This window comes from Anguilla anguilla, chromosome 18, assembly GCF_013347855.1.
Source record: "Anguilla anguilla isolate fAngAng1 chromosome 18, fAngAng1.pri, whole genome shotgun sequence".
Taxonomy (NCBI): domain Eukaryota; kingdom Metazoa; phylum Chordata; class Actinopteri; order Anguilliformes; family Anguillidae; genus Anguilla; species Anguilla anguilla.
In genome coordinates, this window is record NC_049218.1 from 7,966,079 (window position 1) to 7,991,936 (window position 25,858).

Consider the following 25,858-nt stretch of genomic DNA (forward strand, 5'->3'; position numbering starts at 1 on the left):
ATTTCGGGCTTTTAGCAGGCTTTTAGCAACTAATCCTGAGCAATTAATACATTCACATACGTTTGTTTGGTAAAGCCTCTTATCTTGAGTGACTGAAACCCAAATTCAGGGCTGTCCATCCCCTGTTCCTGGAGATCTACCGTACTTTAGGTTTTCGTTTCTACCCTAATTTGACACACGTGATTCTATAGATTAGCAGCTGAACAAGATCTCTAGCTGTTGAATGAGGTGTGCTTTGTTTGAGGTAGGAGTTAAAACCTACAGGACTGTAGATCTCCAGGAACAGGGCAGGCCAGCTCTGGCCTAATTTCTTCCCTCCCCTGGTACCAGTGTGTGGGTGAGACAGAGGTTGTGTTGTGGGTGAAACACAGGTTGTCTGTGAGAGAGACAGAGGATGTTTGTGGGAGAGACGGTGGTGGTAGGTGTGTCAGATAGAGGTTGTGCATAGACGAGTAAAAAGACAATAAGATATGGTATCACATCGTACCGGTGGAGAGGTTCTGCACCAGGGCGGCGGCCGCGGTGTGGAAGATGATGTCAGAGCCGTCGTTGAGGTAATGCAGGTTGTTCCGACAGTCGAAGCCGCGGTACCCGAACACGTGGTCCAGCACCAGCTCCTGCAGACACAGGAAGCAAAACCATCCAGCAAACCGGCCAAGAGAACGCCAAATACCTGCCTAAAATACTGTAGAAATTGTATTTAAAAAAAACTTTAGAACACTCTCTGTGGATCCCTGAGAATGTTCAATGATTGCTACGAACCAGAAGATAGAAACAAACAACAGAACAATAATTCAATAATTCAATCATCCCCACCAGTCCCAAGCGAAGCCACTTCAGTACGAACCTCCACCAGTTTCTTCTTCTTGGTGATGTTGTTCTTCTGCAGTTTGTCTGGCTGAGGAGCCGCTCTGCTGACTGGAGGCCTACAGTGAGCAAACAGGAAGTCAGCGACGACAGCGACGACCTCACCGGCAGCTACATTTAACCGCCTGGCAATGCTCAGCTACGCACCAACTGTAAACTAAAATGCTTTCGACACAGTCAAAGATTGTGAATCATGCAACATTGAATATCTTGTATGTATTTGTGACTCTAAAATAGCACTAAAGTCAAAATTAGCATAGGTTGCCGGGTATTAACTACATGAGCCAAGGAAAATATAAATGTCTTTGTTAAAACATACAGTAGTAGTTTCATGGAGTTCAATGCTACTCTATCCTGTAATCCTGGCACTGCTCTAGCCTTTCTGCTAACCTAGGCGAAATCGAGCACCTGAAGCAGGGGGCGGGGGACGGGGGGGTGCTGTCTCTCAACTATCCCAGATGCAACCACCCTTCTCAGCTAAAACTACTCAAAACTATGCGGTGACCCACTAAAACTACTTTCAGTGCCACTCGTTTGTTTCACCTGGCTGGATTGTTTACAGTGGAAAAAACGTATTTCAGTTCCATTTAAACAGTGAAAATACCTCTGAGACCTGGGATCCTAACAAACTTGCGCTTCCCTGATCTATCACACATCGGCCAGGAGCAAATCAATATTTGGCCTGAAACACTGACTAAACGGTTTGCCGTTCTGAAAAATCTAATTGGCAAACTGTGTTGAAAAAAACAACTTAAAAATCCCATTTAATACTGAGCCAAATTCACGTTGCCTAAATTCAGGACATTGTTCTACAGGCTGACTATGCAGAGTGAGAAAAGGCCTCATCCTCCTGACGCTCAGCGTGGCTCTTACCTGCGCTGGCACCATGAAGCCACCAGCATGGAGGCCTCACATTCTGAACACAACTATTTCAAACCACAATAACCGAGCTGTGCACTTCATTTGGCTATAGAACGATCACATAATGCACAGAAGATTACTCTGACATTGTTCAATAATTTGAATAAACTCAGATACAGAGCATTGAACAAAAAGGACAAATCCTGACAGTTTATAAAAAAACAGGATCAGTATAATAATACTATTCGTTTATGATGAGCTTCATTCATAATAATTCATTTATAATAAAGATATGCCTATGTGCAACAGGAAACTTTTCACGACGTGTATGAACTGTGTCTTTTTTCTTTGGTGTGTGTTAAGAACACCACAAAGAGCACAAATGCACAAAAACACACCACAGGTGTACACTTCTCACACGGAGATCACATCGACAACACCGAGCTATGACAGAGAGATGTTTAGCGTATATGCCTGAAACACATGAACCGGTTGTATTGGACAATAATACAGATATGTAGGCTTGCCAATGCCTTGTTCTGAGTACTAAAAATGCATACTTGAATGTCTGAAATTTGGCCTTCTCTTATTACAGAAAAAAATATTTCCCCAATGTGTCACTAACTAATGACAGAAAAATAACTATCAAGTATATTACAGCTGAATGAGAAGTCATGGGATGTGCCTTCAAAATGTGACTAAATTGTCTTTGTTACAGAAAAAGTGTACTAGAAAGTATGCTGCTAAATTTGAAAAATAAGCAGAACATGGTCAATTCTACATTATAACTGAAATAAGATTCTTGGGCCAATGTTTTGTGTTCAGATGTTTTTAGAGTGTTCTTATACATGCGCAAGGCCTGAGAAGCAGCTAAACGCACTGCTTGAAACCACTTGGGTAAAGGGTCCCCGAGTGATTGCTAATTCTATGTAGGCAGTATTTTGGCAGAGACGTCAGACCACATTCTTGATCACATTGTCCAGACAGGGCCTTATCACACAAACCTTGGGGTGGATCGACAGACAGGGAGAGAACGTCCAACAGAACACCGTACCAGTAACGTACACATTAGAGGGAAAGAGAGAGAGGGAGATAAAGAGAAAGGGAGTCCAGGAGACAGAGACTGAGGGAGGGGGAGAGGGAGAGAGAGAGAGAGAAACAGAGACATAAAGGGAGATAAATAGAAAGGGAGTCAGAGAGAGAGAAACAGAGACAGAGAGAGAGAAGGAGAGGGAGAGACAGAGAGGGAGAGAGAAAGGAGATAAAGAAAAGGGGAGCCAGAGAGAGAAAGAAAGAATGGGAGAGAGAAAGAAAAGGAGAGAGAGAGAACCACACTGACACCGCGTTGGGCTGAAACAGGGCAGCGATGAGGCCAGGCACAGGTCATCCCACTGCTCAGGGTGCTAGCAGTGTATACCTGCATCCTCAGATGGGTCGCACTAGGCACAGCTCCAGGACTCTGGTAAAGCACTAGCCTCTGTACGTTTTAACCTTTCAGAACGATGCTCCTTTTTTCCAGTATTTATCTGCCTGATGCATTGTCTGGACAGTGCAGCCATGGAATGAGGCCTTTCTTCTACGGTGTGGGTAGTATTTTACCAGCCAGAGCTTGCCCTCTCAAAGGAGCACATATTTACAGCATTGTCGTTCTTTTTTCCTGCTACATTCTTTTATGAGTTGTCATCCCTCTTTTTTTTAACCCGTAAACTTTTTTTATAATTTTAATTTGGCTTTCTTTACATAGAAAGTTTGTCTAGCGTTGCATAAGCGCTTTGGAAAAGTTCTCTCGGATCGGTCGAAAGTGCGTGGCAGGGGGGGAAATGGAAATTACGTAATTCCTGAGAGAGAGAGAGAGAGCCAGGGCGCACACGTGCCATAGAGCGCTGACCCTGGACCAGCTTAATAATTTATCTGCAAAATTCCCGGGATTAGAGTTGGGAACAATTTAGCTGACCCTGGATCAGTTTTGGGTCAGTGTGGACTCCAAATCCTCCCCCTACTCTCCCCTCTCAGTCCTCTTCAGAGAGGGGGCAGCTTGTTTAAAGTTCAGAGGGCACCCCATGTAGAACGAGGCAGGAAGAAATGAGATGCCGAACATCCCTCCTTGTGAGTTTGGAGCAGCAGCTCGGATGCAGATGTGGGTGAGCGGCGGGGGGAGGGGGCAGGGGGGGGTTGGTGGTGGGGGGGTAAAAACAGAAACAGCCCCGTCGTCGTCAGGCAAGGACAGAGAGGAGGGGGCGCACGGGACAGCGACACTCCCACCAGGAGAGACGGCCAACAGTCGGAGGAGGTTTGAATTTACCTGGATCCCCTTCGGCGCAGCAGACAAAGCCAAGTGAGAGTTTTAGTGGACTCAGGTCAGACCGCTGCAGACCTATGCTCTGTGTTGGCTTAGCCTCTAAAAGGTCAAAGGTCATGCACAAGCAACCTGGGAGAGCTAGACTGTCATTCCCGCTTTTTTTTTTTTTGTTTTTTTTTTGGCGCAAACCATGCTCCTCACACATGCCAGGAAAAAAAAAAAAGAAAAAAAAAAGAGAAGGGCTCGGAAAAATAAATAAAATAAATGAAAGAGTGCACCAGTCTATGAATCGAGAAGGGGGGGGTCATACCCTGGTATCCCTGGGCAAACTGTGTACTAAATTTCCTACAAGGGGGGGACAGGGAGAGAGAAGCGCATCAGTGCTTCTGCCCCAGGGGCTTATGGGAAGACATGATCAGCTGACTTCAGAGAGAGAGAGGTAGGGAAGAAGGGATGGGGGTGCAGAGAGAATGGAAGCACTCCAGCCACCCCTGAGATGTTGTGGCACCTCTCTATTTTTGAAGGCATGCACTGTGGTTTCCATCAAAAATCAGGACTCATGCTTCTAAAAGGTCTAAAACACTTTATCTTTCTGTAAAAAGCGCTATATGAATAAAATTGAATTGAATTGGATTGAAAAAAATGTCTAGCATCTTGACTCCACATTTCTCCATGAAATTACCAGATGCAGAAGAAAAATGAAATAATGGAATCTGTTGCTGTGCTCATTTTTTTTTAGACCCTGACAAATAAACAAGCAAGTCATTGTTGCTGTAATAAATGACTTTGAATCTGCCCTGTACCAGCTGTGTATGCAATGCTTTGTAACTTGTTTAGAGCTGTGATTTCTAACAATGGTAAAAAAAATTGAACTCTGAAATCTTTTATAAGCTAACCTACATTTTTTTTTTTAAAGAAAAAATGCCTAAAGTACTGTCTCTTAAGGTCTTCCCAGTCTTTAGGTCTTGTTAACATTTGAAACTAGTAATAACATAATAGTATAAAAAAAGTGTAAATTATTCTTCACTGTATACCATTTCAGGGCAAACAAACAAAGGCTCAGATTTGCTTGCGTATGAATGCCAATGGGAAGATTTAACTGAAAATAATATGGGATTCAGCAATGGGTTAAAGTTGCAGTTACAAACTAAACTGGAGTCAATGTTAAGCACATGTCTTTTATCACACAGAAGCCCAGATTTTAAATGTGCAAGTGCAAGGCTGCTCCTGCCATACTGTAGGGAGAATAAACCGTCCAAATATTTATCTTCCTGTATAAGGAATAAGATAAGAGCAGATTTAAGACTATGCATGTATGTGTAAATTTATTAATGACAGATTAAGACTCTACTGTAAATGATAAAAATGTGTCATAATTGGGGGAAAAAAATTTCTCTGAAGTTCCAGTAACTTCTCTTTCCTGGAAAGGTGCAAGTTGATTTCTTTACGATTGCAGTGGAAACAAACCCATTTTCCTAAAATGCCAGTTAATAGATATAAGTGTAACGCATATGAACTTTATTATTAGCATCAATAAAAAGACCAAATAAAGGAAGACCCATAAAATAAAATATTGCTGGCTGTTAGTTCTGACTGTGGGCACTGTGTTGGCTAGAATGTTCTAGAAAGCACTCCTTCCTCTGGACTTGTTATGTTTATAACACATCTGCAGAAAATACCAGACTGGAGGACTTTTATCCAGCGCATTGCAAAGTATTAGAGTAATTACTACACAAAACACAAACATCAAACCTGCTTGCAACATAAAACATTGATATAATGGACACATAAACATTAAAAATGAAAGCACACATTAGAACTTTATGTATCCTAAAACCATCTTCAATTCATCAGCAGGTATTTCTTTTTTGCAGGTTTATGGCATCACACCTTGCATAAAATATCAGGGGTAGGTTAATCCAACTTGCTGGGGTAGGTTAATCCAACACAGACATTATGATAAATTCTGGTAAACCACTGGCTCCAAATGTACAGTATATAGATCATATTAGAGTATAATGTACTGACACAGGTCCTTAACATTATAATTTCCTTGTTGGTACAGTATGTTTGCATTTTCATTGTAAGCTTTAAGATACTGTACAGTTTACTTGGTTACTGTGGTTACCAGTGACCTTTTGGCGTAAGTGTGGCTGTCAGCCAATTGCGGTTAAGTATGCAGCATGTGAAGCATGGGATTGGCTGAACCCTTCCCCCATATATGCAGGCTAACGAATCAGGTGGTACTTACTTGACAATGCCCTGCCTCCAGAGGAAAGCGGGTTAAAACATAACACAGATATTAAGAGTTTCTGATGAGACAGACGATGATGGAGTCTACATGTTTACTAGTATGGGGTAATGGCCGGTTTTGGACAAATGGGGAGGGCAAGGACAGTTCTCTGTCACTCACTAGGACAGCATGGACTTTAGGCGGGAAAAACAGGGTGGCTAGACCAACCCCCAGAGCAGAACATCCATGTCTCATGTCACTTCTACTCAAGAGACACGAGACAGCTAAAATATCGTCTTTTTCAGTTGACACGCTAAACTCCAAACAGGCTGAGAATCACGTTTGTAGGCCGCGCTAATGGCTAGGAGTTCCACTTGATGTGTCAGCGTTCCCACTGTGAGCCAGGCTACAGTGCAGACACATAAAGCAGACGTTATACGCCTGGCTATTTATTTACGCTTTTAGACACTGTTGTTTAAAGATTACTGCTTCATGGGGTTAGCAAAAAAAAAAAAAAAAAAACGAGTGAGCAACAAAGAAGAGAAAGAAATGAAGAACCACTAAACATTCCTGTAAGCACTGCATCTAATAAAGTACATAAAACACTTTGTAACAGAAATTAACTGAAAGTTCCGAAAATAATCGATAAAAGGGAGATCAATTCAGGGAATTCAAGGGGAAAGACAGAGGTAAGAGACATTGAAAACAAAGGATAGAAACAGAAGTGTCCCCCTGATGAGGGTGAGGCATGACAGACTTTGGACAGATAACCGGATGAAGTCGTACCTGTCAACTGAATCAGTTATTTAAACATTCTCTACTCAAACACAGAGGACATTTGGCTTCAGTAACAATGAACAATGGGAGTTTGAGCCTGACAACTGAACTGCATGAGAGCTGGAACAGCTACTCCTTATCTGTGAGATAAGGCGAAACTGTTTAAATTGTAATGCAGTTCTGTGGTCTAGTGGTTACAGGCTCCTGCTAAATTCACTGCAATAGATACTGTGAGTCCACATTTAATGAAATCTGTGTGATTTGTCAAACTATGTAAAACAGGCAGAGACCACACAGATGGATGCTGAAAGTTGCATTTTAAACTATGTCTTGGACCCCAGCATAACAAGAACAAGTATGTGTGCATTCTGAATACAAAAATTTAAAAAGTCAAAAAAGTAAATATCTGTAAATCTGAGTCAGTACACTAAAAAACAGGACTTTAAAAAGTAATTTTGTGTTTCGCTTTTATGATTTTTAATCTTTGAGCACAGAAGTGATCTGATCAGCATGGATTGTGATGGACACGCAGTGAAGATTTGAACGTCTTATGATTAATATACCACTGTAAGAAAGCGCGGGTTTCTTTTCCATAATTATCATCTCCGTTATGTGTGGTCACTATGGACATCGAAACAAAAGAAAATTGAATTTTCATGCAGTGTTAATGGTCCCATAGTCCTTTTTTTACTGGAGTTAACTTACCTCCCGTAAACAGAAACACCATTTACAGTCGGCAGTGACAAACGTTTGTTAAAGTATTTAAAGGCAATCACAGCTGGGGAGTGTACAAGCAGGCAAAGGGTTAAACGATGCATGGCTAAACCCCTAACCAAGGCCGCAGTGCATGCACTGTAAAGTCCGGACTGTAGCAATACAGGGAGCACTGGCATGCAGCTGAAGATTCAGATACCAGGTAGAATTCACACTGAAAGTTAATCCACACCTGTATGTGCGGAGTAAAAAAAATATAAAAAATTCTGAAAATCCCTTACGTAACAAAATATTGCCTAGTTTTCCATATATGGATATTCGGAATGTTGGAGTCCTTGATTTGTACCTTTTCTTGTGACTATGAAAGGCTGCTCTCACATTTTCAGAATGTAACTATACATGCCAACAATATCAAAACACAACACTGACATATGCATCCAATTCAAGCTGTTATTTGAAATGTACAATACAACGTCACTTGTATAGAGAAATACATTGAATAGTAATAGAAATGCATTGCACAACATACACATTATTGTCACTTTGGATGCAAAATGACAATATGTTGGCACACTTTGCAATGCCTATATACAGAAATAAATTACAGTATTTAGTTATATGTGACAATATATTTTCATTGCGTAAGGGAATGCAGAAAGTAGAAGCAAAAAATTACAAATGACAATCGACAGGACTTCTGTGGAATTAAACCAGGTTTGACTTTTTTTCTCGTTTTGTTTTTAAGCATCATGCATATGATGTGGTGGTTGGGGGTTGCTGGCTATTGCTCTGATTTACTCTGCAGCACCTTAAACAGATTTGTTTAAAAAAATGGCTCATCAATTCTACGTATTAGAAGAAGAATAATACAAAATCACATAACCTGCTTCTGGAAATCGAAGTCTGAAATCAAAGTTTGAAATGTACTGGTCATCTCAAGTTCATAGAAATACCTTTGGTGCTCACTAGATGGCAGCACCATGTAAGAGGTAGACAGACATTAATTTACATTTTTTTTTAGAACTTATAAAATATAGAAATACATTTAAATAATTATGTTTTTACTCTCTTGTTTTTCTTTGCAAACTGCTGCTTCACAGTGTATCTGTCATAGCAGTTGGAACAGGATTTTTTTTCTCACCACTGGTTGAGTATTTTTATTCTTCCAACTGGGGAAGTTTTTTTAGTTTCAGGCCAGGAAATTACCCAATTTTTCAATTTCCTGTTTTACTATTTAGCATCATTGTTGACAGGGTCTCTGTAAAAATTGCTTCACAAATGCAATTTAATTGAATTTAATTTGAATGGGGAAGCTGCTTATCAGAGCAGGCCCTGGACAGCACAGATGCATTCTGGGAATGGGGGGTGGGAGCAGATGGACGGAGACAGTGGGCGGAGTCACGGGCATGAGGGCTGTACCTCTCTTCAGCCGAAACCTCCTTCTGCTGCTGGTGTGGCTTCACGCCGGTCATGTCGCGGATGCTGACGGCGTAGATCTTGGTGGTGTAGTCGATGCTCCTCTCCCTGGCCACGTCACTGTCGTAGCCTGCGGAGACACGAGGCCTGTTATTGGGGAAGGGGGTGGGGCTTCCATTGGAAGACAGGATAACCCTTTGAAGAGCAGTTTTTTTGGAATGTTTTTTCAACAACTCCATTGCTTTCAAATACCAGCAGTGATTGTTATATCAGCATTAGAATGCTCAGTTCAGAACATTCTAATCATATATTTGTGGTCCTATTTTTTTGATCTATTCATTTGAAGTCAATAAATGCCACATGAGCTGAGCTGTCAGTCAAAGGGTTAAATGAACTGCAACAAACAATTTCAGCTACAGCACAATATCCAAGATTCACGATTCGAGGCTTACTTCATAGTCCCCAAGGGGAATTTAGTCTTGGACACAATGCAGCTCTATAAACACAATACATCCCCCAAGACAGGAACATAAACAAACATGCGCACCATACTTTATTTAGCTGACATTTAGTTCACAGTGTCTCTAAGCCGACTTTCTTGGGAAAGCCTGACAGCTTATTTTTCTGTTTTTTTTTTCTTCTTTCTTTTTCTTGGCGTAGAGACTCTCGCTTTATTGAGCTCCCCTAGGACTGCTCGTCTCTCAGTGAAGCACAGGATATGAGAATTTCAGTCACTCCAGGGGAGAAACAGATGGCAGAAAGGCTTCACTGTTAAAAAAAAAATCTTCTATTTGAATAAGACATTGTTACTTCACTCCCTGGGAGCTGGCGTGATTCCTAGTCTTTTTCATAGCACCTTGGTGTGGGGTAGCTGTGGCAGGTTATTGGTCTTCAGTGATGTAACTGAGCTTTTCGATGACTTGACGGGGAGTAGTCTGGATGTGCATACATCGATATTAACCACTCAGGGTTTCTGATCTCCTTTTTCAGTTCTCAACAAAAGTCTGTTTGTGCATAGGTGGGCGTGTAAATCAGCAGGGTTGATTTCTTTTGATGTGACTGCCGTCGGTTTTCCGCGTTATTCATACGTCCCCAACGCGTCTCTGCTGTCAGAAGGTGAAATGAACGAGATGATTCTCAGAGATAATAAGGACGACGGAGTCTAACATCCTGTGTGTTGATCAGGATGTTTTTGTTTTTTAAACCTGTACTGCAGAGGACAGTTGCCGCTCGTAGGACGGTGATGGTGCAAACAATTCTTGTGGTTTTCTCCGGTGATTAATTAGGAACCTGTGGCGTTAAGGCAAGGCCACACACCACAGGAGCTCTTATATTTTAGTTATACTGTATTTAATTCTGCATGTGGGCCCCTGGTTCTCTCTTGCATGCATGCATCAAGGGCAGTTTGATGAAAATATAATTTGCACAGTATTACACCAGTAGATTTTGATTGCATGCAGAAATGCACCAGTTTTATGAATGATATCTGAAGAGACAAAGTCAAGTTCACTTTTGAGATAAATACATAGAGCTGGAGGATCCACAGAAATGCTTTATGAGAACAATTTTTTTGAATGGCTATTGGAGCATCTCTGCGACAAATATAATTATTAACAAAATACAAATATACATGGAGTGTCAGTGCTAGAATGTCAGTGCTGGAGTGTCAGTGCTGGAGTGTCAATGCAGGAATGTCAGTGCTGGAATGTCAGTGTTAGAGTGTCAGTGCTGGAGTGTCAGTGCAGTGAGAGGGCTGAAGTGTCAGTGCTGCAGCATCAGTGCTGGAGCATCAGTGCTGCAGCATCAGTGCTGGAGCATCAGTGCTGCAGCATCAGTGCTGGAGAGTCAGTGCTAGAGCGTCAGTACTGTTTAGGCTTACCGCCGTCCTCTTCCGTGTCGTCGTCCGACTCCTCGCTGTCCACGGGCTTGGTCTCCCGGTTCCCGCCCGTTTCCCGCGTCCAGATCATCAGCGCCGTGTCGGCCCCGCCCACCGTCAGCAGGGTGGCGTCGTCCTGCGCCCAGCGCACGTTGGTCACGTGGGCACTGTGACCCACGTACTTCTTAAACTTTGCGTACTGACCCTAGAAGAGAGCGTAGAGGGCTCTAATTACACACCACTGTACCACACGCACCAACAGAATCACACAACAACACACTCTTCTGCCTCAACGTCATCCTGTAAAAAACCAATGATACTCCTGCTGCTGCTACTGCTAGACTATTATCAACCTATAACACACAGCTTCAGATGTGGAAAATCCAGGTTCATAAAAGTAAAAGTGCTGCCCAGTATTTTATTCCAATCACCTGGATTTGCTAATTAGCACAATTATTTCACCAGGCGGTAGAAATAATTAGTGAAATCAGCTGTCTGAGTTCTTGGGAGGAAGAAACACATTTTCTGACCCCGTGGACTTTCCACCTGTGCTCAGCAGATTTTTTGGAATTCCAAGTCAATTCTAAGTCAGTGCTCTGGAATGCCACTGCTTTCAGTCACCAGTAGTGATTGTGACATCAGCATTACAATGTTCAATGAAGGACATTCTAATTCTCACTCCTAAAAGAGTTAAGGAATACTGAAGACTAAGCTGCAGGACTCATCACTGAATAGTGGTGACGAGTCACTCATCCCTGAATAGTGGTGATGAGTCACTCATCCCTGAATAGAGGGGATGAGTGAGCCTCTGGTTTCTCACCTTGGCCGGGTAGTTGAAGAGTTTGAGGAAGCCGAAGTCGTCCCCGGTGGCCAGCAACTTCCTGTCTTTGGTGAGCGAGGCGGCGTTGACGTCGGTGATGTCACTGTGGATGGGCCAGATCCCCTCACAGGTGGGACCCAGAACGCAGGTCCACGAGGCCCACTCGATCTTCTCAATCTGAACGGAGAACACACAGCCAAACCTGTTCACTCATGAACCACACACACACACACACACACACATACACGCACACTGGAGAACACACAGGCAAGCTGCTCACTCATAAGCCACACACACACACACACACATACACGCACACTGGAGAACACACAGGCAAGCTGCTCACTCATAAGCCACACAAATACACAGACATGCACACACACACGTGCACACACACATACATACACACATACACACACACATACATATACACACACACATACACTCAAGCACACACACACCTTCAGAGTCCTTATTCCCTGTAACAATAGCCATGTGCAAAATCTTTATATATCCTACATTTATAAACATCAAGTAGAAATAAAAAGAGCAACCCTGCGATAGCCAATATGGATGTCGGCACAGTGGCAGCAGCAGCAGCAGCAGCAGCAGCCTGTGAGTAAAGCAGTCTGATTCTGCACTCGCTACAGCGTTCAGCTGCAGGAGAGGAAGCTGAGGGCACTTCTGCCGTTAATTACATTCCACCACTGCGCGATAAAGGCATTAAAAGGAAGCCACAGGAAAGGAAGACAATCAGCCTCCACCACCGCCACCGCCACCGATAGCACTCCAAACACTCCGGCTAATTTGCGCCTCTTGCCTCCGAAGTTCGGATGGTCTGCCTCTTCCCCCTCGGGGCCTCGAAGAACAGCTGCTCTTTGGCACCCGAGTTCACCTGCAGCAGCTTACCTGCAGCGGGTGAGAGAGAGAGAGAGAGAGAGAGAGAGAGAGTCATTACCGTTCCCTGGAGGGCAGGAGAAAGCAAACGCACCCTAATCTCACAGCCACAGCCAGCGGCTCATTAGGGACTGAGCGTCTGCGTTGTTCTCCGCGGCGGAGAGAGAAGCCGCCAGCTGCTTATCGGAGATTATTACAGAAATTTCAAGCAAGCGCATTTCCCCCCCCCCCCCCCCGCTTTGATTGAGAGTGCACACAAAGCCACTTTAAAGTCCGGCAAGACAACACGGCGTGATTGCAAAGACCGTAGCAACATCCACGGCCGGCTGATTGCCTGCATAGCAATCAACAATGTCAACAGATAACTCGCCGCAATTAAAGCCATTCTGCAAAAACCACTCTGCCAAAATAAAATATTAAATAATTGATGTCATCACGCAACTCTTTTGAATATTACATACAGACAGAAGTGTGCGACGGTTAAATCAGCTCTGTGGTTTTGCCTCATTGTTTCCCCTTCGGAAATGGAAGGGAATAATGACAACTATATATTATAAAAAATTACAAGGAAAATAAACGCATTACGGAAACGCATCTGTGCTGAGAGCAGAAGTGTCTATCAGTGCAAGCAGCCTACGCACCGTAGTGCTTTCCCCATTTTGGTGCGCCTGGATATGTGGTCTCATATTTTGTGCATGTTTACCCCCAAACCACACAAATGCAGAGGCAGCCTCCTTGTGTGAAACAGCATCCAAAGGAAAGCGGCATAAAGGCTTTCACTGGGAGAGTTCTGGGGCAGGCTGAGGTCTGTGCTCTTCTGTACTCTATTTTATTTATTACGCTCTTATTGTGAAGGCTGCCATTCACAGATGAGCCTCGGGGAAGCTAGCGGTCGGACGGACTGCGAAAGCCGGGCTTTCTGCTTTGCAGCGAGAGCCGTGGGATCTGTAGTTTCCAGCCCTGCGGGCTCTGTCTTCCCTGTGTGGATCAGGAAGTCACAGACCGTAAGACCGGAGTCCTGTTGTCTGGGGACCAGGGGCACGAACAACCTCATCTAGGAGATCAGTCTAGACCGAGGTCCTGGAGGGCCGGGTTGCATGCGAGTTTTTGTTTCCACCAATCACCCTGGCTGAATGAGCTAATTGGCTGCGCACACCAACACTGGTTCGCTCGCAGATTAGATCACCGTAGACACGTGAACAGACTTTGGCTGACATTCGTGCGCTCGTCGAGAAGCGTAGCCAAAAATGTCAGACGCCGTTAATGTTGGGGCTGATTAAGTAACTCAGGCCAGAAGTTGGCGTGAAAACCAGAAGCAGACATGGCCCTCATTGCCCTACTGTGGTCTAGACAGCGTCTCCCCAGTAAATCCCTGATTGGAGTGGCCTCTCTGTCGATATGTGAGCGTGGGCGCTGACTGACGGTGCCAGCCAGCCCTCTCGCTGCATTTACGTAAACTGCAATATACATGATAGCATGCATCCTGCATGTATCACATACACGCGCTTATCATATGTGTAGCACATATGATAAGCGTCACCGCAAGCCGCGCGTGTGCTTAAACCGGCCTGCGTGTGCAGGAGCCAGCCTTACCGCGCGGGTCCCAGTCGATGTGCGTGATGTAGCTGGAGGCGCCCTTGCAGATGCCCACCCGCTTGCTGGTCAGCACGTTGTAGATGTCCACAAAGTTATCGTGAGAAGCCACTGCCAGGTATTTTCCAGCATCTGCAGAGCAGAGGTACGCCAATTGGAGAGGGTCCTCATAAACACAGAGAGCAGAGCAGAACCCTGACTGTCCTCCAATCAGGACATTCATAACAATAATGATAATGATGATAATAATGGTAATAGTAATTATTATTGTACAGTGCTTTTCAGGCCATAGGCTCTGATAGGCTCTGGTAATATAGGTACTTTATAGTACCACAGTAAAACACAGTAAAACATAAAACAATTGATGAAACAACATTCTCCCACATTTGCCAAACAAGGTTTAGGCAGAAATGATCATGAATCCATCCCGCACCTTGAAGACCATTTGAACACTTCTATTATATGCAGTGAGGCGCAGCGTGCATTCAGACCAGGTACAACGATGTTGAGATGAATCCGAACACACAGGCAGGACAGGAAGTCACCTTGTGAAAACCGGACGTCTGAGATGATCTCCTTCCTGTGGTGGAAAGACACCATGTCCTCCAGGGTGTCTGAGTTCACCACCAGGAAGCTGCCGTCATTCAGCCCCACCGCTAAGGCTTTCCCGTCCGGGGAGAAGGCACAGCACCGCCCGCCTGTAACAGAGGACACGGGCTCTACAGCGTTCTACAGGAGAGCGTAGCGGAGAGGAAAGAGACCCGGTAAACACCACCAGCGCCAAGCCAACCAATCAGCAACATCGCTAACATCTAGCCAACCAATCACCAACATAATTAACATCTAGCCAACCAATCAGCTACTTCAATAACATCTAGCCAACCAACATCTACAACACTAACATCTAGCAAATCAATCAGCAACCTCATTAACATCTAACCAACCAATCAGATACTTCACTAACATCTAGCCAACCAACATCCACAACACTAACATCTAGCCAACCAATCAGCAACATCACTAACATCTAGCCAAACAATCAGCAACATAATCAACATCTCGCCAACCAATCAGCTACTTCAATAACATCTAGCCAACCAACATCTACAACACTAACATCTAGCAAACCAATCAGCAACCTCATTAACATCTAGCCAACCAATCAGATACTTCACTAACATCTAGCCAACCAACATCCACAACACTGACATCTAGCCAACCAATCAGCAAAATCATTCACATTGAGAAAACCAATTAGCAACACCATTAGACAAACAATCAGAAACATCAAAATTAATCACAAACCCAAACACGTGTGGCCCATGCAAAGACCACCACTTTGAAGGGTAGCAGCAGATGAATACAAACCCTAAGACAGCTGGGACAAAAAATAAACAAATGCCCTTTGACCCCTGCAGTGCAGAGGTGCCTTTGGGACGACTGACTGCCAGGGGCTCGGACCCGTGTTCCTGCTGGCTCAGCACACACGGAGCGCGGCGCTGTTTTTTGGCGGTACCTTTTTTGAGCTTGCGCACGGCGACCATGCGGTGGTTGGCGGAGAGCTCCCAGATGCGCAGGGTTTTGTCGTCGCTCACCGTGGCGCACACGGGGAGCAGCGGGTGGGCGGCCAGCCCCCACACCTCCCCCTCCATGTGACCCTGCAAAAAACACAGTCGGGACACGGCCGTCAATCAACACGCCCAATTATCCCAGGGCCACGGCCCTCTGTGTGAACCTGCGAAACACGCGCGCGGCTGTCAATCAATACCTGAAAAACACGCGCGCGGCTGTCAATCAATACCTGAAAAACACGCACGCGGCTGTCAATCAATACCTGAAAAACACGCGCGCGGCTGTCAATCAATACCTGAAAAACACGCACGCGGCTGTCAATCAATACCTGATAACAGCAGGTGAGTCGATATCGAGACGGCCTCGACGGAAGGAAGTCCATTTTATTCGTTTCCACGCCGAACGAGATCTGACATTTCGTCAATGCTCTGACAAAAAGTCCACCGACCGAAGCGTTAGGCGCTTGTTCAAATGTGGCAACAAGTAACAGAACCTCGCAAGAAAACACTACGTGTGAGTTTATTTATTTTTTTTCCCATTTTATCGAGGTACTGTCCTCTCCAACCACCTGTGAGTGAGATCGCCCAGGGTGCAAAGACTTCCATCATAATATCAGCCTGCCTTTAACCCGATTCTGGCAGCATTTCCCCCGGCTCGTATAACGGCTCCTCGCACCTCGTTTGCAGGTGTCCCCGGCACCTCGGATATGTGAAGCAGTGCCGGAGTCCCAAAGAGCGATGCCAACTCTCTGCAGTCTAGTAACAAGCTCTGAAGGCATCAGTCACCTTCACAAAACCAGCCGCGGTGCCAACAGGTCTGATCACCATGGCAACAGATTAGCTCTCGGGCACTCTCCGACGGGGGGGGAGTCCCGGGCGTGTCTCTCGACCGCCAAGCCGAAGAGCCGTGGTGGCAGGAGGCGAACGTGCGGAGCCAACATGGACTCCGTGCGGAGTCTCCTGATGAACTGCGCGTGCTCTGTAGGTCAAAAATGTGGAAACATATCAATTTTCCAACCAGTGCCAGTGGGTCTGGAATGCTGTGCGGTGCATTTTTGGTTTGGATGCATTCACATCCTAACAAGGCAAGGTCAATGTCAATCATCACTTAATGGTATGGCATACATCTTCATTTTAAAGTATTTTTTTTTACTACAGGGAATAGAGTCTTTCAAAATGATAACGACCCCATCCACAGAGCACCACCTATAACAGAATAATTTATGGAGCAACTGCAGTTAGCTAAATACCTTAGCCCAAAGGGAACAGCCAGGAGCACCACCAGTGATTTTGGATCCCATGAAAAGTTCTCGCATTGGGCCCGGCCACCACTGAATGAAGTTACTGTATTTTCTACGCCGCCCTGGATTTCAGCCTCTAGCACTATTGGCACCTTACCCCCCCCCCCCCCCGGGCTCATGACGGCACTGGGAACGGTATTAACCCGAAAACATGCTTTCTCTCTTCTTTAGCGAGCGCTAAACAACCCCCTCCCCCCCCTCGCTCTGGGCCAGAGGGGACTCCTCGCTTTCACTCGACTGGAATAAAGGGGGGCGGAGGCGAGCGGCGGACTGGGCGATGCGGCTCAGCGGGCGCGGAGCGCCGGGGGTGGTGGGGGGGGTTTGGGGGGGGGGGCCCGCCTGCCCGCTCCTACCCACGCGGCAGAGATGCGCGGAGACAGGTCAGGAGGTCGGGACTGCTGGTTAAGATTCACCTCAGCCTGTCAGCGTCCTCCAGGCAGGACGCGGCACAAACAGAACGCAGTCTAACAAGCCGAGGGCATTTTAGCTGCACGCTGCTTTAAATGCAGCCCGCTTTTAGATCAGTGCTCAAGACGCATACTTTTAGCCGGGCTTACGAAAACTTCACAAATCTCACTGCAATTACTATCCGCTCATTGTTCTTAAGCCATGTCTACTATCTTTGAACCCCTTGTGTTATTGTAATATGCAATATGTCATGTTTCTTTATACTAGTTTGTATGTGTTTTAAAAAAAAAACTATTTTTATATTTTGTATTTATGTTGTTTCCATAGTGTAAATGTGGTTTCATTTCTCATGACTAATGTGATTTCAAGTAAGTCATTGGCTAAAGAGTCCGCACGCCTTGTTTTCAACATGCTGCAGCTCTCCAGGACTGGGGTTAAATCTGCAGGCAATGAACACTGACCCAACTTTTTGGGTGCTTGCAAAAGTGACTGCAATCGCTGCAATGAAACTTCAACATACCTGTGCCAGCAGGGTCATTGGGCCACTCTTGTCGATTTCAAGTATTTCTCCGTTCTTTGTTCCGACCAGGATGTGCCCGTGTCCCAGGGTAATGGCACGAATAGATGGGTTGTCCTCCAGCAGCAACCCTGCAGAACAAGACAGCATCACCAATAAACCCCACCCTCCAACATCAACGATGACCAATGAGAGCAGTGACTAACCTTGAGTGACAGGGCAGCTCTGCTGTATTGGTTTGGTGCAAGGCCATTGAGGACACACCGAATGATCGCTTTTGCGGAGAGGTCCAACAGGTGGCAGCACTGTGTAAGGTATGCCTTGTATTGCTGCACAAGGGTTGACAGGCACTGGAGAGCCACACATTCTGCTGCTTTCCATTTTCCATTTTCAAATCAAAATCCAGTTCAGACCCATAAATCCAGGTGAGCTGAGTTAACTGTGTATCCAACTGTTTTATATGATCAATAAAAAGTGACTCTCCAAGGACCAGGGCCAGGGACCCCAGCTGCAGGTTAAACCAATAACCAGATGGGCAGTAACGCACTGTACATCACAGGGACTACATTCATATTTTTTGAAAGGTTACACACATAGACTGTATAAAAATAGGTTACACACCACAGTTATGGAGCCTTCCTTGTGTTTATTTGAAGTGTTCTATTTGCTGTACAGGACCAGCAGCTCCACTGCAATAAAAGCTGAATTCCTTATGAACTCAGCAGCTCATTGCTCTGACATGGGCTTGGCTGTTTCAGTGCTTACCTTGCAGCAACCGTTAGGAACATGAAATCACTAGCTCTGACACTTTCTGAGTACCAAAAACTTCAGAGCCACTTTATAACATGTGCTGTTTGTTGGGAACAGTACAACAGATGTAAAAAAAAAAAAAAAAAAAAAAAAAGCTTATTCAGGAGTTAACAGCTGTTACTGTTGTTGCGTATTCTGACATTTCAGCCATTTTGAATGTAATCAGTTTCCTCCTACTAGGCAACTCAGAGCTGTAAAACGATACCCGACTTTCCGACTTGTAATTCCGAGTTAATGGGCCATTCCAGTGTCTCTTTCCTGGTCGGAAAGCTTTGTAACTACAAGTTTCCGAGGTATCTGGGATGCAGCAAAAGAACTGAGTAATCCTGAATAAGGGAAGGGGCGGGTTATTCTAAGCTACTCTGGGTATTGAGACTTCTCCTGTTCAGGCAATAATCCCTTCCCGATACCAGAACACCTTCAGTCAAGTGCACTCAGCCAGCCAAGGGTAACCTGCATCCTGAATGCGCCACGGCTATCGGAATCATCGGCCTGTCTGACGGCGGAGATACTGTGTGCCCATCAAAGGCTGCCTCTCTGACCCCGCTGTTCAAACACACCTGTCACCGGGGGCGACAGAGGGTGACCGCAGAACACGGTGAAACATCTGCAGCTGTGCTGCGCTTCAAGAAGGGGCTGAGAGAGAGAGAGAGAGAGAGCTACCAGACAAGCAGGTAAGAGGACAGAGAGAGAAGAGACAGAGAGAAAGAGAACGAGAAGTATGAGAGAAGGAGGGGGAAAGAGAGAGCGAGAGAGAGCTACCAGACAAGCAGGTAAGAGGGCAGAGAGAGAAGAGACAGAGAGAAAGAGAGAAGTGTGAGAGAAGGGGGGAAGGAGAAAGAGAGAGAGAGAGAGAGAGAGAGGTGGGGCTGCTTGTCAGGCGAAGGCAAAGACCAGCAGAGCGTGTACAGGAATAAAGACATCCCAAGGTGGGGCAGAAGTGTTCCTACGATCAATGGCAGCCAGGCGAGATCTCCCTGTGACGCAAACAGCCAGCACAGCGCGCAGCAGAGGACACAGACCTCCATCCCAGAGGGATGGGTTAACCAGTGAAAATAAACAAAGAATCGGTACAGGCCCGGCCCATCCCTCGAATGACAGGAGCCAAGGTCACGCATTTCAATCAGTTCCAATTACCCTAATAATCAAGCACCGGCGTGCAACAGCAAATCAGCAAGTCAGGGTTACACTGGGATATCCATACATTAACCGCAAAAATCGCCCAGGAGGAACGCACTCTTTAATTTACTGGTGGAGAGAAATCTTAAACAGGTTAGAGGAAGACAGGAGGACTCAGGGGGGAAGAAAGTCAATAACGCGAGTGCTGGCCAAGACAGAAAAGAGTGATAGACTGAAGAGTGGGAGTCCTGCTGTATTATAGGAACATAAACACGCCGGCAGTAAGCAATAATGTGAAAAGACTGCAGTTTGTAAATCTGCCAAATTGTTCTTTCTCTGCATGCAAATCTGTATGATGGGAAAAAAAACAAGTATGCCTAATCTTTCATTTACAGATGATAAAAATGCCTTCATAAAATGGCACGACACTGCTGTAACATAGTAGAACGTCCATCGAGTGATGTCAAGTTCGGCAAGCATTTAGACCGTTAGCCTATAGCAAAGCTCTCTCGGTTTAGGTGACTCAGGTCAAAACCAGCCATGCCAGGGGGAGGCGACTACGCAGCCACGACAGCTCTTGTTCATGCAGAAAGAGAGCACCCAGGTGTACATGTATGTGTGATAAGGCAGCCCTTTGAGTCGTTTCTGTGTAGCTTATCAGCCTTTAGCCTCACGTGGATTTGCACCATCTTCGCACAAATGGCGGTGAGCTACAGTGAACGCTACAGGCCGAGCTGCTAGGCAGCGCAGCTGCGCTCGGCCCTGTGGTGATCTGGGATACGCCGGTCCTCCTGCGCCGCGGTACGGCGGCGGTAACTGAGAGGTTTGACCTTTGCGTGTGAGCCAGGTGTTAAAGATCCTTCCGCAAAGCTCACCGGAGCGTAGCGGAGGCGTCTGCAACGGAGGGAGAGAGCACACAGAGGAACCGGCTCGATCCTGTTCTGATCAACGCTCTCAAAAATTCGGCTATTTTCACAGTCAAAGAATTTCACGGAACATGAAAACACATGAAACCGTGTAAAACATTTGTAATTCCTGCGTATGCAAATGTCTCATCCTTGTGTGTTATTTTCATTTGGACTGTTGCCAGTCTGCTGCGGCGTTACCTTTGGACCCAGGGGACAGCGCGGCTCTCTTGATGGCGTAGGTCTTCAGGCACCTCTCGAACATGTCGTCCCACAGCTCCACCACCCCGTCCTTTCCCCCCGTCACGAACCCCTGCGGGAACGAGAGAAGGGTCACCAAAAACCAGGAGTCCACCCACACCTGGCACATCTGGAGCCCAGCCACGCCCGACACATCTGGAGTCCAGCCACACCTGGATCCCACTTTCTCACCAGCTATCACTATTGAAAAGGTGTTGGGGCTAGGGTTAGGGTTAGGGTTAGGGTTTGGGTTTGGGTTAATTTTGCACCACAGACTGTCCTGCCACGCACCTGTGGTTCCGCCAAAGAGAAATTGTATTTTTTTGTGATATTCGAAGACTATTTCCATATTTCCAGATCCACGTGACGCATGGAATAAAATGTTCCGGAACATTCTGCGTTGACGGCCAAATGGGGGATTCCTGAATATTGCTTCCTCCCGCTATCCCGTTCCAGCAGACATTAGCGTAATTGCTTTGCTTTGCACTGCGGCCCCAGTAGGGCCACAGGCAATAAATCAAAGCAGCTTTTAATTCACTAAAAATTATCAATGGCTTGAAATCAAAACCGGTCTTCACTGCACACAGGGATGTTACATAACGCCACAATGCAATCGTTCACTGGGACATCTCTTAATTAAATGTAACGAAGTCTCTGCAATTAAATCGGCTTTTTAAAATAAATTATCAATAAGGATCGTTTATCGTCACTTGAGGAAGTTCACTAAACCATCTAATGGTGTTGTCTTTTTAGGGAATACTAGGACGTGAAAGCTTTGGCAATTTATTATTATTATTTTTTTAATCCTTCAATGCAAGCACCTTCATGCTATGGTATTATACATACCACATATACAAGGGTACAACAGCAGTGTCCTGCCTAGGAATTGCACCTACAACCTTTTGGCTACAAGGCCAATTCCCTTAACCGTTATTCTACACCGCCGCCTCTGATTCTCTCAGTTTACAAAGCTGAGGTGGCAAAGAGTCCCCGTAGATTAGTTGGCCTTATTAAACTGATAGTGACTTAACGAGACAGTGTCATGCTTCTCTCAACAGACCTTCAGTCATTTCTGTCTATTCGATAAGCACCACGCCTCCCCCCCCCTCATATGGGACACTGCCGGTAATTAAACAGAACAAACAATAAGGTGAGGAGAACAGAAAATCTTTAACCGACAGGACTCAATGGAGGACAGCAGCTCGGGGGGGGGGGGGAATCCATACTGATTTTAATTGATGCGTGGCCTCGCGTTCCAAATGCGGGCAATCGATAAGGACGTAAGTAAGGATAAGGATCAGTAAGGACGTTTGGTAAACAACGGGCGGTCTCTGCCTCCGTGACGGTGCTTTGGGGTGCCAGAGCACAGTGGATTTGGCTGAAAACAAAATGCCGGAGTCGAGCCATCCAAACCGCAGTTTTAATAAGCTAGCTGTGCCAGAAATCATTTTACTAAAAACTGCATAATTAATGACACGGTAAAACTGCTTTGTTTAGTGTTTATTGGTTTCATTATGTTTGTCCTTTATTTCATGGGCACTTCATCGGTGTAAATTGCATTGTGTATCATGCAAGCAATAATAATAGTAATACTTAGAAGAGCAGGCAATTAACCCTTTAAGGTATAAGATCATACATCATACATATGTGATTAGAATGTTCTTAACTGAACATTCAAATGCTGGTGTAGTAATCACTACTGGTAATTGAAAGCAATGTAGTTCTAGAACACCGACTTAGAATTTTGAAGAAAAAAAAAAACATTCCAAAAACCCTACTCTTCAGAGGGTTAAAAAAACCCACCCCATGTAGACTCAAGTAAGCATATAAAATAATCATAAATTCCACTGTGTTGTGATGTTTTGCTCTAACTCATGGCGACACAACCAGATAGTCTGCTTCCATGTTCATAAAGCCTCACCAGGGGACAACTGCTGATCTAGGACCAGTTTCTGCTGTCCATATTCTAGCCAAATACATTATGAGCTAAAAGGCCCAGCTGATCACAGCGTATGAAGTGGGAGCTCGATTCAGGTCATGCAGAATATTATGTATCGCTATGCTGAATTTCGGAAGGAGGCGTGGTGCGCAGGGCGGGGTCTCGTACCTTGTCCAGGGAGTACATGGCGAACACAGGCCCGTCGTGGGCCTTGATGGTCTTCACGAGCGCGGTCTCCTTCCAGATGTACACGTCGCCCGTGGCGGCGCCGGAGAACACCAGGTCCTCGGCGCGGCCGTAGCACACCGACATCATGGTCTCCAGCTTGCCCAGGTTCCCGAAGACCCCCCGCTTGAACGTCAGACCCCCGCCTTCAGAGGACACACCAAACCGCTGGATCAGAAGACGCTCACAAAATGGCCGTCTCACATTTCATATTGCAAAAGAACATGCTCACACAGACACACACACATTCACGTGGAAAAACCGTCCCATGGACAAACACATGTGTGTGTCACACAAATACAGACACACACACACACACACACACTTATAGGCACAAACACCCAAAAACGTGCACTCACACTCACAACTACCCAATTTTGTGTCCATCAATACTGATTACACTTTGACCCGTAATCCAAAGAAATGCTAAATCCCAAATGACAAATTCATTCCATAGCAGATGAAGCATGTCAGAGGAGCAGGATGGGGCTTAAAGTTTTAGCCAATTAGGGGCCTGCGTTCTGACGAACAGATCGCAAAACAGCAGACAATCGTGTCCGAAGGGGAGGGCGGGCAAGGAGGGGCCTGGCTGTACCTGCGTGCTGCCAGAACTTGATGTGCTTCATGCCCACGGTGACGAGCTTGTCCATGTGAACGGGGTTGCACTTCACCACAAAAAGCTTGTCCTTGTGACCCCTGGGCAGGGCAGACCAGTCGTCACACACCAGGTAAATGGGGGGGTGGAGAAAAACCATCAGTTCTCGGCCTTCAAGGACCGTGATTAGACGATCCCTGCTTTATCGATTCAATTATATCGCCCGCTTGCACAAAATGCAGCCAAACCTATTATTTACTTTGAACAAAAGCATCATTAACTTTTTCTTCAGTGGATAAATGTACCTTGCGGTGGCCAGCTTCTCTCCTTTCTTCCAGTCCCATACCACGATAGAGTGGTTGTCGTCGATGCCCACAGACACCAGGCTCTTTCCGTCTGCTGCGGAGACAGGACACAAACTCGTCGTGTTTGCTTTCTTGATAACGTAGCATAGCGGATAATAGCCCTGCATCTGAATCCGGCACCCAGCAGATGCTGCCTTCCAGGGGAGCTCACAAGCTACAGCAAGTCTATAAAAGTTGTGCCGGCATAGAAAGTCGCCGAGTCAGAGGAAAAACCCGAGTCGACCGCGGAGACAAGTTGCGCGAGCAAGTTTTACAATTCTCATTATTTCCAGTATGACGTTTTATTATCGGCCATAAGGGTTGAGTTACGGTTATGGGCCAGTGTGTCTATGTGTCGCAGCAGCACAGTAGAGAAGTACAGGAGGGAACTGGGGGTAGACGAGGGCCTCTGTAGCTGTGGATGCACTCACGGGGGGGCGGGGTGTGCGGGGGTAGGGTATATCATCCCGCCGAGTGTGACAGAATGTGCGAAAAAGCCTGGGGGGGGGGGGGGGGGGGGGGGGCAGGCGGCATAAATTCACTTCACGACGTTCACATTTAGATTAAAAGCCCGATCATTGCCTCCCAAAGGGCCGTGATTTGAAAACTCAGCTGTTACAAAAAAAAAAAAAAACCGCCGCTTCACAGCGAAGGAAGCGCCACTGTCTGGCGGTCTCATAAATTATACCGCGGAGCACCGCCCGGAAGATGCCGGAACGTTCCTGTCGGGAGGACGACCTCGTCCACCTCCGTGACGTCAATCATCCTCGTTCGGAGAAGACACGGCCACGGCACACGCGTGACGAAATGGGGGCCATCGAAATTCAGCGCACGCACAAATGAGATTCGGAGGCTACCTTCTCCGTCTCTGATTTCGATGGTAATTACTGTGACAGAACGCCATTTGTGGCTTCGGGTGGCTTTAACAGTGAAACAGTGTCACTGTTTGACAAAAAACACCCAAACAGACATAAAAGAGATAATCGTCTAGCAGCCAAGTAAATTAGGGGCTTACATGCATACCTGCATGTAATAAATCGTCCAATACATGCCACTGTATCATCATTTTTGCACATGCTAATATACTAATATATCCTGCTGAAACAACAGTGGCAATAAATGGTACATTTTGCAATATATTTCTCCATATTATTAATTATATATTTGTCAATACACATTGAAATGAGTTGTATAATTCAAATTACAGTTTCTTTTTTAAATAAATTGGTGTTATGTCTTCGCATAAGTATGTGTAAATAAATTTTACATAAATACATAAATTTTAAAAATAGTATGAGTACTTTCCATTATCCCAAAAAATTATAAAACTAATAAATAATAAACTGGAAAACCTTAAATGGGAGAAATATATAATTGTTACATAAAGGTTTACTCCAACATGACAGACACAGGGATTTAATTAATACAGACATAAAGTCCCTTGTTGGTGTTTATGGAACATGGTGTTGGGCCATGGTAATCACCTATATCCTATGCTGTTTGCTAGTTAAATTTCTTCAGTGCACGTCAT

General features: G+C 45.5%; 1 protein-coding gene across 1 annotated transcript in view; it reads right to left on the reverse strand.

Annotated features, from left to right (window-relative positions):
• LOC118218019 (echinoderm microtubule-associated protein-like 6) overlaps positions 1-25,858 on the reverse strand; it is a 119,643-nt gene that overhangs the window by 13,774 nt on the left and 80,011 nt on the right. The window contains 16 exon segments of the mRNA XM_035400343.1: positions 488-617; positions 848-926; positions 4,031-4,039; positions 6,279-6,293; positions 9,171-9,297; positions 11,047-11,248; positions 11,864-12,040; positions 12,684-12,772; positions 14,354-14,485; positions 14,899-15,051; positions 15,870-16,011; positions 18,154-18,281; positions 21,186-21,297; positions 23,332-23,534; positions 23,984-24,084; positions 24,289-24,382. Of these exon segments, the coding sequence (XP_035256234.1) occupies positions 488-617; positions 848-926; positions 4,031-4,039; positions 6,279-6,293; positions 9,171-9,297; positions 11,047-11,248; positions 11,864-12,040; positions 12,684-12,772; positions 14,354-14,485; positions 14,899-15,051; positions 15,870-16,011; positions 18,154-18,281; positions 21,186-21,297; positions 23,332-23,534; positions 23,984-24,084; positions 24,289-24,382 (1,893 nt within the window).